This window comes from Callorhinchus milii, unplaced genomic scaffold (assembly GCF_018977255.1).
Source record: "Callorhinchus milii isolate IMCB2004 unplaced genomic scaffold, IMCB_Cmil_1.0 Scaffold2, whole genome shotgun sequence".
In the NCBI taxonomy this organism is placed as follows: domain Eukaryota; kingdom Metazoa; phylum Chordata; class Chondrichthyes; order Chimaeriformes; family Callorhinchidae; genus Callorhinchus; species Callorhinchus milii.
The window spans coordinates 2,606,948-2,622,299 of NW_024704743.1; the positions used below are offsets into that span (position 1 = coordinate 2,606,948).

General features: G+C 43.4%; 1 protein-coding gene across 3 annotated transcripts in view; it reads left to right on the plus strand.

Moving 5' to 3' along the window:
- The first annotated feature begins 4,058 nt into the window (after positions 1 to 4,058).
- The window catches only part of dnajb6b (DnaJ heat shock protein family (Hsp40) member B6b), a 44,485-nt gene continuing 33,191 nt past the window's right edge, over positions 4,059 to 15,352 (plus strand). For all 3 annotated transcript variants that reach the window (XM_007908315.2, XM_007908316.2, XM_007908317.2), the window contains exons 1-2: positions 4,059 to 4,253; positions 13,456 to 13,549. In XM_007908315.2, the coding sequence (XP_007906506.1) occupies positions 13,485 to 13,549 (65 nt within the window). In that variant the 5' untranslated portion in view covers positions 4,059 to 4,253; positions 13,456 to 13,484. The remainder of the gene's footprint in view (positions 4,254 to 13,455; positions 13,550 to 15,352) is intronic.

A 15,352-nucleotide genomic window follows, 5' to 3' on the forward strand; every position in this document is an offset into this window, starting at 1 on the left:
GACCTGGGTTCAATCCCAGGCAGAGGGCGAAACCTTGGGCAAGTTTCCTTACTCCACACACCAATAATCCTCCAAAACCCAAAACAATAATAAATTGGTCATTTTCAATCTACGACTGTTTGTGGGACATTGCTGTGCGCAATTGGCTGCCGCGTTCGCCCACAAATATACAGTCAATTCACGTTAGTGTGTTCTGTGAAGCACTTTGGGACATCCTCCCGATGTGAAAAGCGCTATATCAAATGCAAGGATTATTATTATTATTAAGGAAACTTGCCCAAGGTTTCGCCCTCCCTGGAATTGAACTCAGGTCTCTCACTTGCAAAGAGAGTGCTCTAACCTTCAGCAGAGACCTGAAACTGAGAAGGGAGGGAGCGAGACGAAGAGAGTGAGGAAGGCAGTTCCAGAGCCTCGGGGCGTAGTGGCTGAAGGCACGGCCGCTGAGGGTGGAGCGGAGGACTCGGGGGACGAGAAGGATGCCAGACCCGGAGGAACGAAGGCAACGGGGGCTGGTTTGAGGAGAGAGGAGGTCAGAGAGGTTGGGGGGTACAGAGGAGTGGAGGGATTTGAATACGAGGGTGAGGGTAGGCAGCTAGTGCAGTCTGGCAAGGACTGGGGTGATCGGGGAGCGGAGTCTCGTGCGGGAGAGAATGTGGGCGGCAGAGTTCTGAATGAGTTGGATTTTATGGATGGCAGTGGATGGGAGACCGGCGACGAGGTCTCACCTATTGTTTGATCCCTAATTCATCCTTAAAGCTCAATGCAATCAATCAATGTTTCCAGACCCTATCCCAGGACTAGCTTCCTCTTCCCCAGTGCCAGCCCATCACATTCTCTAGTGCCAGCCACACTACCTTCCCCACTACCTCGATCTCTCCCATGGTAGCAGGATTTCTTCCAGTCTTGCTCAGTCCCGACCCCCTCAGTGTTTGAATGTGCATGAGCTAACTGATCGGTGAGTTACAGTTTGAGTGTGCTGCGGAGGAAGCAAGATGTACCAGGATTCATGCTGGGAGACGAGGCAGGAGACGTTGAGATAGAGTGGGATAAGCAGGAGATGGGGTGAGGGCAGGGTGAGGGGTTGGTGTTCTGATCTGAAGTGAGTTGTTTCAAATGTTGTTTCAGTTAAGCTGGGAAAACTTCTGCATGTTGGCTAGTGTCACCCTGACCTGAACAAGGACAATCTTGATTATAAATATTTTGATTAGGCGACGGTTGCTTATGCTTGTGAGTCAGTCTGGAAAAGACTTGCAGAACTGCAATTGAGTTGAGTTGAAGAATTTCTGTTACCTATGTTGGGATGTCCTCCCGACGAGAAAGGCACTATACAAGTGTAATTTTGTTGTTGTTGTTGTTATGTGGCACTTTGTCAAATGCCTTTTGAAAGTCCATATAAACCACATCAACTGCACTACCTTTATCCACCCTCTCCGTCACCTCATCGGAAAATTCTATTAGATTTGTTAGACATTTCCTTTAACAAATCCGTGTTGGCTGTCCCTAATTAACCCATATTCTTTTAAGTGAAAATTTATTCTGTCCCGGATTATAGTCTCCAGGAGCTTCCCCACTACTGATGTTAGGCTGACTGGCCTGGAGGTCCCAGGTTTGTCCTTCTGTCCCTTTTTGTACAGGGGAGTCACATTGGCAAAATACTCATTCAGCACATCAGCCATGACCTCTGCCTCCACAATATGATTTCCCCCTTGGACCTTATTTGGCCCCACCCTACCTTTGACTAGCCTTTTTTTCTTGATTTGCTTGTAAAATATTTTAGAATTCCCTTTAATGTTACCCACTAACCTTTTTTCGTATAATCTTTTTGCCCCTCTTATTTCCTTTTTCAAACCTCTTCTGCACTTCCTATATTCTATTTGGTTGTCTTCTGTATCTTGGGTTTGACATTTGTCATACGCCTCCTTTTTCTGCTTCATTCCAGATACAATTACCTTTGTCATCCAGGGAGGTTTGGAAGCCCTACTTTTCCGTTGTGGGAATGTATTTATTCTGTCCCTGTGCTATCTCATCCTTGAAGACTTCCCACTGCTCTTTAGTTGTTTTACCTGCCAATCTTTCTTTCCAGTCCACCTTGTCTCGGTCCCTTTTTAACTCACTGAAATTTGCACTCTTCCAGTTGAGTATCTTCACCTTAGATGGTTCCTTGTCTCTTTCCATATGTACTCTGAATCTAATGATGTTATGATCACTATTGCCCAGATGCTCTCCCACTGAAACCTGCTCCATTTTACCCTACTTCATTCCCCAGAACTAGATCCAGCACTGCTTCCTTCCTTGTTGGGCTGGAAACCTACTGATCAAGAAAGGTGTCCTGTATGCATTTTAGGAATATTCCCCCTCCTTGCCCTTTGCGCTGTTGTTTTGCCAGTCAATGTTGGGATAATTAAAGTCCCCCATTATCACGACTCTATTGGCCTTGCATCTGTCTGAGATCTGCTTGCAGATCTGCTCATCTATTTCCTTCCCACTATTTGGTGGTCTATAGTATACCCCTACCAGCGTAACAGCTCCTTTTTTGTTCCTGAACTCTAACCAGATAATTCCGTTTTGGGGCCCTTCAGCACCTCGACCCTTCCCACGGCTATAACCGTATCTTTGACTAACATTGCCACACCCTTCCTTTTTTTCCTTCCCTATCCCTCCTGAATACATTATAGACAGGAATATTCAGCTCCCATTCCTGTCCTTGCTTGAGCCAAGTCTCTGTTACTGCTACAACATCGTATCCTCTTATGACCACTTGAGCCTGCATTGCTCCTGTTACCTATGTCCCCCTGTTCCACCACTCGGTTTATACTGTCCTGCCTGGAGATATCCATACAGTGCCTTATCACGTCTCCGAGATGTCTCAAAGCGCTTCACAGGGTAGACTGTGAAGTGAATTGACTGTATATTTTGTGGGCGAAATGCGGCAGCCGATCGCGCCCAGCAGGGTCCCCACGAACAGCAGCGTCCCCACAAACAGCCGCGGGTTGAGTGACCAGCGATCATGTTATATGCGTTTTGCCTGTAAAGCAAATGAGCTGTTAACCTTAACGCGAAACACTGCAGATGCTGGAAATCCGGGAACGCTCAGCAGGTCAGGCAGCATCTACGGAAAAAGTGTGTCAGCATCTAACGGAGAGAATGACTCACTTTCTCCATAGATGCTGCCTGACCTGCTGAGTGGCCCCAGCGACGTCGGCTTTTGTTTGAGCTTTTATTCTTCAATGTACAAATAACTTTGTTCCCCCGTTATTGGGTAACATGACTATTATTTGGAGCTAAACGGAATAAGATGGTCTTTTCTGGCGACACCTTTTGTCCCAGTCTTCAACAAACTGATTAGATCGACTCCCTCACTGGCTGATAGCGGATGGCGGGGGGGCTGTGGGGTGTCAGGGTGCGGGGCAGCGGCGGCCATGGGGCTTGGCGTGGGGAGCGAGGGGGGGGGGGGTTGATGGCAGTGTGGTGAGGGGATGGCGCTGGTCCTTCTTAAGCTATCTCTCCCATCTCCCTGTCCCCCCTCTCCCCCACTCTCTCTCTCCCCCCTCCAGGTCCCCCCCTCTCCCCCATCCCCCACTCCCTCTCTCCCCCCTCTGTCCCCCCCCCCATCCCCCATTCCCTCTGTTCCACCCTCTCCCCCATCCCCCCCTCTCCCCACCCCTCTGCCCCCCCATCCCCTCTGCCCCCCATTCCCTCTGTCCCCCACTCACTGTCCCCCCCTCTCCCCCACTCTCTCTCTCCCCCCTCCAGGTCCCCCCCTCTCCCCACCCTCTGTCCCCCCCATCCCCCATTCCCTCTGTCCCCCACTCCCTGTCCCCCACTCCCCCCCCCCCACTCTTTGCCCCCCCCACTCCCTGTCCCCCACTCCCCCCCCACTCTTGCCCCCCCCCACTCCCTGTCCCCCACTCCCCCCCCACTCTCTGCCCCCCCCACTCTCCCTGTCCCCACTCCCCTCCCCCCACCTCTCTCCTCCCCCTCTCTCCCCCCCACTCCCTCTGTCTCACCATCTGAAAGATCGCGGCGCCGCGTCACGGCGACGTCACAAAAGGGGGGGGAGGAGGAAGCGGAAGTGACGCGCGGGCGGGCGGGGCGGGGCGCGGGTTTGTGCGGTGCGTGTGTCCCGGATGTGTCCAGACGGTTTCAGTCGGAGCAAAAACAACAACAACAACAGCGGCGGCGGCGGCGGCGCGAGAGACCAACTGCCACAGCCTCAGGGACAGCCTCAGCCTCGGCCACAGCCACAGCGGCAGGTGAGAGCCCGCGGCCCCCCCCACCCCCCCCACCCCGACACCCCCCACACCCCACCCTCACACTCCAATGGCGGCGCCACCACCGCCACCTTTCATCATCATCATCATCATCAGATAATAATAATGTTATTAATAATAACGATCGCGTTCGCTCACACAGCGCCTCACAGGGTTTATACCCTCCCGCCCGCCCGCCCGGCCGGTCTGTCTGTCTGTCTGTCTGTCTGTCCCGCTATAAATATATATATATATATATCCCCCCCCCCGCGCCCCCTCCCCCACACACCCACCACAATAATAACTTACTATTACCCGACGGTAATAGCGAATACCGATAAGGAAAAGGGAGAGGGGGAGAGAAGTGGGGGCAGAGCCGCCATCAGTTGCTCTCCATTATATGGGGCCACTCGGGATGTAGGCCGCGCCGAGCCCGGGCCGCCTGCTCTTTTGTCTCTTCTCCAATCCCTCCCCCCCCTCTCCCTCTCTACCACAGCCCCCCCCTCCCTCCCTCTCTACCCCCCCCTCTCTCTCTACCCCCCCCCTCCCCCCCCTCTCCCTCCCCCTCTCTCCCTCCCTCCCTCCCCCCTTCCCTCTCTCCCCCCCCTTCCCTCTCTACCCCCCCTTCCCTCTCTCCCCCTCCCTCTCCCCCTCCCTCTCTCTCTCCCCCTCCCTCTCTCTCTCCCCCCCTCCCTCTCTCCTCCCCCCCTTCCCTCTCTCCCTCCCCCCCTTCCCTCTCTCCCCCCCCCCCCTTCCTCCATTCCCTCTCTCCGTTTGTACAGAGGGAGGAGGGAGAAAAGAGAGGGATTTGTGGACGAGGAGAGTGGTCTCTCTCTCTCTCTCTCGACAATGTGAGGGGTACACCCATTCATATTATTTTTGGGGTGGGGGGGGGGAAGGAAAGAAAAATATAATAATACTAATCCTAATAATCCTTGCATTTTGATATAGCGCTTTTCACCTCTTCGAGACGTCTCAAAGCGCTTCACAGAATAGACTGTAAAGTGAATTGACTGTATATTTGTGGGCGAATAAATGATCCGTGTCGGTTTAGCCTGAAAGGGAAGAGTACTCCCCAGGGATTAGAGGTGGCTTTAGATGAGGAAAATTATTCTGCAGAGGTGGGGGTGGGGGGGAGAGTGATCCTGAAATTGGTTTGAAAAGACTGTTATGTAAGTTTCACTGCACTTGAAGTGTAGGAGAGTAGTTTCTGAATTTGTGGGAGGAGGTGGAGAGAGATCTCAGCTGATAATGTGGCTGAATAACCAGAAAGCTTGGTTATTTTGCATTTTTGTTTCAGCTGACTTCCTCCCACATCGCTCGCTCGCGCACACATACCACTGTCATCTCCTTAAGTATAACGGGTCATTGAAGCACGTTTGATGATGGCATCTCAGCCCCATTTTTTTTCTCTAGTTTTGTCCACGTGTTCAAATCAATTCCTCATAAAGCAGTTATTTTATGCTGTGAATTGTACAGTTTTGATTGCAAACTTATGCTGGACCGAAAAAAAATTACCGAGTCCTGCAGAGATGCCAAATGTGTTACAAATATTGCAGTATCAGATTTTAACAACAAATTGCATTTATTTAGTGTCAGGAGGGCGTTTAAATCAGAAGATCATCAGCAGCTTGCATTTAAGTAGCGCCCTTCAACATAGCATTGTGTCTCAGAGCGCTGCAGCTTCAGACAAAGAAGGCCTTTTGGCGTTTTGATCTCATCCACTAGAATACTAACCCATTATAACATTAAAGCCTCCTTGGCTTCACCAACCTTCCTAGTAACCAATTCAATTGTTAGTTATCCTCTGTGTAAACACAATGTTTTATTTTTTGTTTATTGGTGTTGGGTTTTAATAACATAAAGAATAGAATAATACTGCATTGGTACCAATCTTCCATGATGTATATTTCTCAAAGACCAAGTACCTGCTACTCTACATTTTACTCAGTACATTTAGTGAATTCAAATGTCCCAATGTACATTATGTCCCATATTTTATAAACTAAATAACCATGAAAGCTGAGACTCAGCTCCAATCTATACTAATAAAGGCAAAGTGTCTGTATGTCTGTCTGTGTATCCACCAATAACGCAATAACTGATTGATGTAGAGACATGATTTATAACTCATCGAAAAGGTCTTGCATGTGTGTGTCATGGGCATTTTTTTGGGGGGGAATCTCCTATCATTGATGAGCTATATTTAAAAAAATGCTTTAATTAAACCCCAAAATATGAGGTATGCATGGTTTCTGCAACAAAGTAGTCACAGAGGAAAGCACACGCCTTTCCAGAGAGATAAATCTATACTAATATATTCTGTAACAAATGTATGGCAGTTTTTTTTGCCTTGCAATAACTTGAGGACCTGCCGGATCACACAGCGAACCCCTTTGGTTAGTGTAGCTTTGATAGGAGTCCTCCCAAAGTGAGTCCTCCCAAAGGGAGTCTTCCCAAAGGGAGTCTTCCCAAAGGGAGTCTTCCCAAAGGGAGTCTTCCCAAAGGGAGTCCTCCCAAAGGGAGTCCTCCCAAAGGGAGTCCTCCCAAAGGGAGTCCTCCCAGCTGAGTATAGATAAAGACAAAATATCTATTTAGGTGTCAATCTACATTCCATATTGGATCCTTTGCTTGCAAGTGAAGCTGCAATGGGTATTTCTCTCTAGTAACCTAATAAAAGACCTTAGACCTTAAGGTCTTCTTTCACTGAGCAAATTCTCAAGTTCTTATTCTGTTATGAAATAATATCTCGGGATACAATATATAGTTTGGGACACGACGTGTCTTGCGACTGCCAGGATGGTGGATGGCGAACTGGATGGACCTTGTTCTTCTTTCACCCAGCAAATTCTTACGTTCTTATCAAACTCCAACGTTACTCCCTTTTGGTGTATTTCAAAATTTGAGTTAAACCGATCAATCAGAAAAATAAATACTGTTATCTCTCCTAAATGCTGTTATCTGCTTCTAGTGCAGTCTTTGCCACTTCTGTCAACATATGCAGCTGCAAAGTGAGAGACGGTTATTCCCTTTAGATTATCTGGCTCATTCCTTGGTATGTAGCAGTAACATGGCTGACAAGGACCTTGTAATATATACATTGTTTTTTTGTGTCCTGTACATATTTAAATAATCAAGAAAGGAACTCAAACAGTGTAATTAAAAGTATCCAACCGGTATAATAATCCTTGCATTTGATATAGCGCCATATCGCTGCATCTCAAAGCGCTTCATAGAATATAGGGTAAAGTGAATTGATGCGGCAGCCAATTGTGCACAGCAGTGTCCCACAAACAGTCGTGGATTGAGTGACAATATTTTTTTAAGTGATTATTACCCCTGGAAAAGTAATCCGCCAATCGACTAACAACCAAGATCCCTACTTACTGCTAGGTAACCAGAGGTTCGAGGAGTAAGGAAACTTTCCTAAGGTTTCACCCTATTAGGGAATCGAACCTGGGTTCTCTCGATTGTGAGGTGAGTGTGCTAACCAATACACTACAGGACTCCACAAATTGCTCAGTGTACTCAGGTGTAATGTTTTGCGATCTTTGATTTAAATTATGCATTTTTTAAAATATTAGTCAGGCATTCTTGGCAATTCAGTGGATTACTGTAATGTGATTTTTGTCAGTCAAGTCATGATCCACAAAAGCTTTGAAAGTGTAGGAGGACAGCACTTCCTGAAGCCCATAAAGGTTACAACCGCAACCAAAATCAAAGTTGACTATTGGGCAGACATTTATGTTCTGGTGCTGCAAATACATGTTAAGTATTAGTTAAGGAGCTTGAATCAGCATGGCAGAGTGCAATGAGATTACATACTGGGCACATTTTTTCAAAATTGCAGCAAAATTCTTTTGGTGATTATTCACTGGCAGAGTTGTTAAGTTTAAGAGAGGTAGGTTAAAAAGTCCTGTAACTTAGCGGTTAGAGCACTCGCCTTGCAAAGTGAGATGATTTGGGTAAGCAATTGGCTGACGCGTTTCGCCCACAAAATATACAGACAATTCACTTTACAGTCTCTTCTGTGAAGCGCATTGAGACATCTCAACAATGTGTTAAGGTGCTTTATCCTGACCCAACTGTCCAGTGCCTTGAGAACTTCCTCCCGACGTGAAAGGCACTCTATAAATGAAATCTTGTTGTTGTTGTATATGTAAAGATTGTTATAGCCTGATCTCCATTTTTGTATGCGTTTTCATAGTTTTGACCCGTGTTTGATAGTGAATATTAAAGTTTTGAGCTTACATAATGCTTATAAAAACGTTCAAAGATTGTATGTGGTAGCCACAGTTTCATGATATTGGGATTTAGAAGATCTTCAAAATGCCTCTTGTGATGCATGATGTGGATGAACGTGTGCATCATTTGGTTTGAGATGTAATATCAATCGTACTTGTAAGAAGTTTAACAGCTGCAGGTAATCCACCAAGATAACTTTGCAAGGATGTCTTACATCAGCTCAGATCTGTTGACATGCCCTAGTGTATATCTGAGGTACTGATGCATGCCATCCCAGGCTTTTAAGAGCAACTCCAACATGATTTGATTCTGTTTGAAGAAGACTGTGATATTGTTATGAGTGTTGTCACATGGCCTGTTCATACTGACTCAAGACAGCTGAGATGATTTGGCTTGGACCTGAAGCCAGGTGTCTCAGTCAGCATGAGTAAATGACTGGCATCTAATAGTTCTGAATCTCTCAATGGGATGAGTTCCACTTTAGTACCACTGTGACTGGCAACAAGGGATCCATCTGGATTTTATTGGTTGAGATTGGTCCCATAAATAACAGCATCTTCAATATGTTATTGAAAGGGTTCAAGTACCAGTTACAGCTTTGGGTTTTCCTTTATTTTGACACACGGGGTCAGATAAATGCACATTCAATTGCCTCTATCTGCCTGGACAGCAAGACTTCCAAGCATGTTGTAATGATTTGCATCACAACAGAAAAGACACAGATGTACAGAGACCTTGTCGGCTCCTTACAGTTAAAGTCTGCTTCATTCTGATCAACAGAGGCTCATATCTTAACTGGTAATTCTGGCAGAAGAGAGTGACCAACAAGATTCCTGAGTCCGATCTTTCGTGTTTGTGATTTGTTTTGTTGGACTGGTTATAGAGTCCTTAACCAGATTAGATTTATCAGAATATTCTTCACATCATTCTCAGCACTTCAGCGGGTGGGTAGCCTAACCCAGATCTTTCATGTGCTTCCTTTCACATTGAAGTTTAAAATGCGATCTTCTCCCTCTGGGTTGGTGCAGCGTTCCTGCAGTTTGCTGTGACTTGCTTGCAAGGTATTTTTGCGATTCAGAGTTCTATTTTATCAACAAATTCTGCCTTTTTTAATTGGTTATTTGTGGGACATTGCTGTAGGCAAATTAGATGCCGAGTCCAGAAACTACAAAAGAGTCACTACGTTCAATTGTAAATCCTGTGAAGTGCTTTGAGACACCCTCTTGAAATGAAAGGCACTATATTTAATATAACGATTGTTATTCTTCGTGTGTATTTTTTTCCCATTGGCATATATGCCTTTGCTCCTGGTCATTGCAACAGTGGCACACACCGCCAGCATTGCACTGGAGTGCTAGAGTAGACTGTAAGATCAAAGTCTTGATGTGATGGATTTGGAAATGAGTGTATGAGGCTAACACTACTATGTCCAATCCTTTGGATGAAACGTTAAGCCTATCTGCTTGCTCAGGTTGATGTTAAAGATCATATGGCATTATTCAAAAAGAGAAGTGAGTCTCTCCTGGTGTCCAAGCTTACAGTCCCTCAAATAAAATTGGTTCACTCACTCCGTCTGTTTGTGACACATAGCTAGCTGTCTGCCGTGTTTCGCCCCCAATATACGGTCAATCTACTTTACAATATATTCTGTGAAGCACGTTGAGATGTCTCAACGACATGATAAGGCACTATATCAAATGCAAGGATTGTTATTCAGTTTGTTCCTATTTATACCAACTGCTCTGCTGAAGTAAAGCACTCTTTGAGTTATTCCAGTGTAAATCATGGATCAATATTCAGTGTTCATCTCTTGGTTCTTAGTACTGAGAACGTCTCTATGTCCAAGTTTACATACTCAGGGATATATTGACATCTTTACATTCAAATGTTTTTAGAATGCTTTTGATATACTTATTGTCTGAGCTGGTAACTAACTCTGTTTCTATGTTGTTAGTGATGTCTATTTATAGCAACTGTTTCCCAGTTGTGCGAACACTTTAGCTGGGCAATCTATTCAAATGTCTTGTATACATCACTAACCTCAGTGAATTGAAGCATTGCAGCCTAAATTTGACAGGTCCTTGGTCAAACATTTTATTGAGCCAATAATATCTTTTTGACCACTTCCTTACCATCCATTCACTTTTTTTAGGTCAGGCAATGTCTGTTCTCTCCATTCTACATCGTGAAAACTGTAGTAACCTTGTAGATTAGTCCTTAAGACCATGGGATGGGAGTTTCTTTTATCTTTTCCAGCAAGAGAAGAAGGGGGACTGGGAACTGGAAGAGCTGAGGTTTGGCATAGTTGCTAACGCTCCTCTGAGTCGAAGGGTTTATTTTGATAGGCTCCAATCCCATGTTAGGACTTTACATGCCATGAGTTTGGATATTCTTAGCCACTGTAATGGGTTTCCCCATTTGTTAGATACCTGGATGACCAAAAAGAAAGAGAAAATTCTGCTCTCTTTTCAAAACAATTCCCCAGATAAAAAAAATTGGTTGTTCCCTTCATTTTTGTTCCTTTTTGTGCTGTGTTGTCTAAACTTGGCTGCTGCGTTTAACAAAAAAAGTCACTATACTTTACAGAGAAGTGCTTTGAGATGTTTCATTGTGTTGCGTGCAAATACATTAATTGGATGCTGGATTAGTATTCTGCAAACTACTCACAGAACGGGTGATGTAAGAACTTTGTAACTAACTAAATTAATATCGACTTCAGAACAATGAGAGCACAGATGCAGTCTTATGAGCTACATTATATGTTGGATTTATGTACTTAGATGTAAAAATGTGATTACTTGTTAGTTTAGTTTGTTATTTTTCTAAGTTTGACCTGACTTTATAGTAAAGGGCATCTTACGATTATAGCTATCTTTGTCATAAAATGAACATTCAGATATAACCGATAAACTTATTTGGATGTTAGTTCAGGATTATTTGATGACTATCAAAGTGATGATGGATATAGTATGATTTTTTTCTTTACTTTGTGCCAAGATTTTAATTGCTTTGTGGGTTCTTAATGTTGCAGGGATCCCAGCCTCCAAAAGAGCGCAAGGATTTTTTTTTTATCATGGGTGGTGAGCCAACGTTTAAACCGTGAATAGGAGTCTTTTGAAAGCTCGTTTACCTAAGCTTTGTGCTTTTGTGAAAGCTTGCTGAAACCTAAGCAGAAGTGGAACAGGGGATCTACCCATATTAAAGCTGTTACACTGAAAGTTGCTCTGCGTGTAATCTTTTTGTGCGTAGAATGCAGCAAAGACACATATTTTGTTCATTTTGAAGCAATAAGCAATTTACATCCATGGATGTATTGTCGCACAAAATACAGGCAAATCTGTGACATTTGAAGCTATGTGTATATGGCAATTGGTTTCAGCTTTTCAGAGCTTTTTAAAAGTAAATCTATTTCATTAATAATAACAAGCCCTAATTTTTTTTTAAAAAAGGATGCTGGAGCGAATTTAGTTAATTACAAGACCGTACCTAAATATTGTTTGTGGGAAAGGTATTGGAATCCATAATAAAAACTTAAGTAACTAGTCATCTGGAGGAGAATATAATTGGGAGCAGCCAACATGGATATACAAACGGTCATGCTTGACCAACTGTATCAAATTCTTTGAAGAAGAAACAAAAAATAGACAAAGGCGATGCATGCTGTGTATTTGGATTTTCAGAAAACCTTTGATTAAGTGCCACATGAGAGAGTCTTGACTAAAATCAGGGCATGCGTAGTCGTAAGAGAGGTAGCAGAATGGATAAAAGAATGGTTAGAAAAACAAAAGCAAAGCGGAGGACTTAAGAGCATCTTCTCAGGCTGGCAAGAGGTAGTAAGTAGTGTTCGGCAGGGATCTGTATTAGGACTACAACTGTACAGGCTAGCAGAATGGACAGACAGATGACAAATGAATGGTTGCTGTGGAAGGAAACTGAGTAAATCTTATGGTTGGATTTTTTTTATGGTCGGACGGATGTCTGATATGTGGAAATCCTTTATTCAAATCAGGTAGTGTTTGGAATTTAATCTTCAATTGCACCTGGACTGTACTCTTGACTTGAACTATTGCGACATAATAAACATGCATTTACTTCAGACACAACTGAAAGTATTTATTTCCAAATAGAAATTTGGTATCTTACAGTACCTCATTTCGTCCCTAATTTAATTTAAGAAGTGTTACTTGGCTTGAAAGCACTCTGGCCTCTGAGTCAGCAGGTTCTGGTTTCAAGCGCCACGTTAGGACATGGAATCACATAGTCTAAGCTGACACTCCAGTGTGGTGCTGGAGGTGTGTTGCTTTGTTAGAGAGTCCATCTGTCTGCTGATATGTTAAATCGAGGTCCCGTTTCCCTGTTCAGGTGGACATTAAGGATTGCATGCTACTATTCGAAAACAGAATGGCGTTTCTCCCATGGGATATTGATGTGCGCAATTGTGCTTCTGTGTTTTGCCCACAAAATACACTGTCAATCCACTTTCAGTATAACCTGTGAAGCACTTTGAGACATCACGATGACCTAATAAGATGCTATCAAATAAATGCAAGGATTATTATAATCATGTACATGAAAGAACAGTGAACAATGTTCATTTTACAACAATGGAGCAGCTGCAGAACTAGATTCTTCTTTCCAGTGTTTTTTTAAATAAAGCTTTGTAACCTCCACAAAACTTGATCTTATTGCTAGGCAAAAAATCCATTCCGTTGGTTGCTAAAATATTGTTTTTTGTGAGGCAGAGTGATTCAACATGTGAAAAATTGGAATTGCGTAGACTAACTGTGTAGATTTCTTAAGAACAGTTATTAAACTTTGGACTGATGCATGTGAGCAGGCATCACACAATTATATGACTGTTATATGATTATGTGATATTATAAGGTGTGTACTCGGACTGTTTGGACTTGTGTTGAATTATTTGAGCAAAATTTAAGTTGTGTAACTTTTACCATTGCAGGGTTTTCCATTTTGAACTAAATTGGAAAGATGGTGGATTATTACCAAGTGTTAGGAGTATCAAAGAATTCATCTCCAGAAGAAATCAAAAAAGCGTAAGTACTTTGGACAGTTGTGTGAACCAACGTAATTTAAGCAGTACAATAGACTTGGAGTTGCTATGACCAATTTAGTACATGTGGAAGTTAACCCCATGGCTGCAGATGATATCACCGAGTGGGAGCATGTAGATATTAAAGTGTAGAGAGAGGACCAATGACTGGCCCCTGAGGAACACGATGGTGCGAGGGGCTGGAGGAGGAAGCTGTTAGCAAATAACAAAGTGGAGATGGTGGGAAAGGTAAGAGTGAAACCAGGCAAAGACAAAACCATGAAGGTGGAGCTGAGAGGAGAGACAGTGGAGAAGAGTGCTTGAGTCTGTTTGCCATTAAATTTTACAACATTAAATTGAAGTGTAAAACAAATGTCTTCATTTTATTTAAATTTGGGAAGTTGTTGCCTTTTTAAGTAGAACCAATGACTCTGCTAAATCCCCTCGCAGCGAACTGGGTAAGTGCTTTAAGGCACATTCCTGGCAGGAAAGGCACCGCTGTATTTAATGTAAATTGTCTAGCGATCTTCAACATGGACTGGGTGGGTCAGGTATCTTCCTACACTGCAAGTTCTATAATTTAGTACTTCATACTTTGAAATTATAAAATGTTGTGACATCTAGTGATGAGATGATGCTACTGCTCATCTTGCCTGCTTTTTTAATCCAGCTAGGCCAGTTTCTGCTCCTGAGTTTGATCTTTAATGTTTTCCGCTACCTCAAACACTTAAAATGAAGCATTTCCTTTCAATTACTTAATTTGGAATTGTGTGTTCTTTGCAAATGGATTATTGAGGCCAAGTCATTTTGCTGTTACATAAAACTAGATGAATCCTGTATTGACAAATTCTGTTAAAATAATCCTCCAGTATCTGTTATTTTTCATCAAAAAGGTGCAAAGTGTAAAATGTTTTCCTTGCTCCTGAAAATAGTGATGCGTGCCTAAGTAAAATTGCCAGTCAGTTTCTGGCAATTCACCAAACTGGTTATAAGTCAGTAAGTGTCAGGAGGGCATCCTATGTTCACCAAAAATAAGTTGAAGCTCATTCTTGTGCAGGAAGGTTTATCTGCAAGGCACCACTCTCTTGAGTTATTAACCTACTGTCATTAAGTCATATTACCTTGACCTGGCACTTTGAGATAATGAATGATTTGGCATAACTGTGCTTCAAGCAGGTCTGAGCATGTATGGCTCTCCCTACCAGTTCTGTTCTGTTTGTATGTTGTCGACGGAATGAAGAATATGAAATATGCATAGTTCCATCAGTTTCCTAAATCTGCATGTGTCTTATAATAATGCTGTAACTTGTATTGCTTAGATTTACTTGTAAGCGATTTGCTTAGTCTCTTTGTTTCTCTGAGGAATTCATATTTGCTGTTGGTTTGTTATAAATATAGTTAGGAACCAATGTTAATAGAACTTTGAGTCATTGTATGTGCCATATAATTGCATGGCATCTGTCTGGTCCCAACTCCATGCAATTGTATGGAATGCATTGTACTTTGGAGCTATTCCTTGAAAATCTGGGTCAGTAAAGTATCAGGAATCCTGACATGCAGATTTCTTGTGCAATAATTAATACAAGGAAAGATACTGATTTACCCTCACAATCATCAGGTACTATGTTTAAATTCTCTTTGTTTGCATTGTTCAACTATTTGCTGCAAATGAGAATAATCCTTGCATTTGATTATAGCTCCTTTCACGTCGGGTTGGTGTTCCCAAAGTACTTCACAGGATACACTGTAAAGTGACTGTTTTATGTGAACGAACAATCATTACTTTATATGCTATCATTAAATGTAA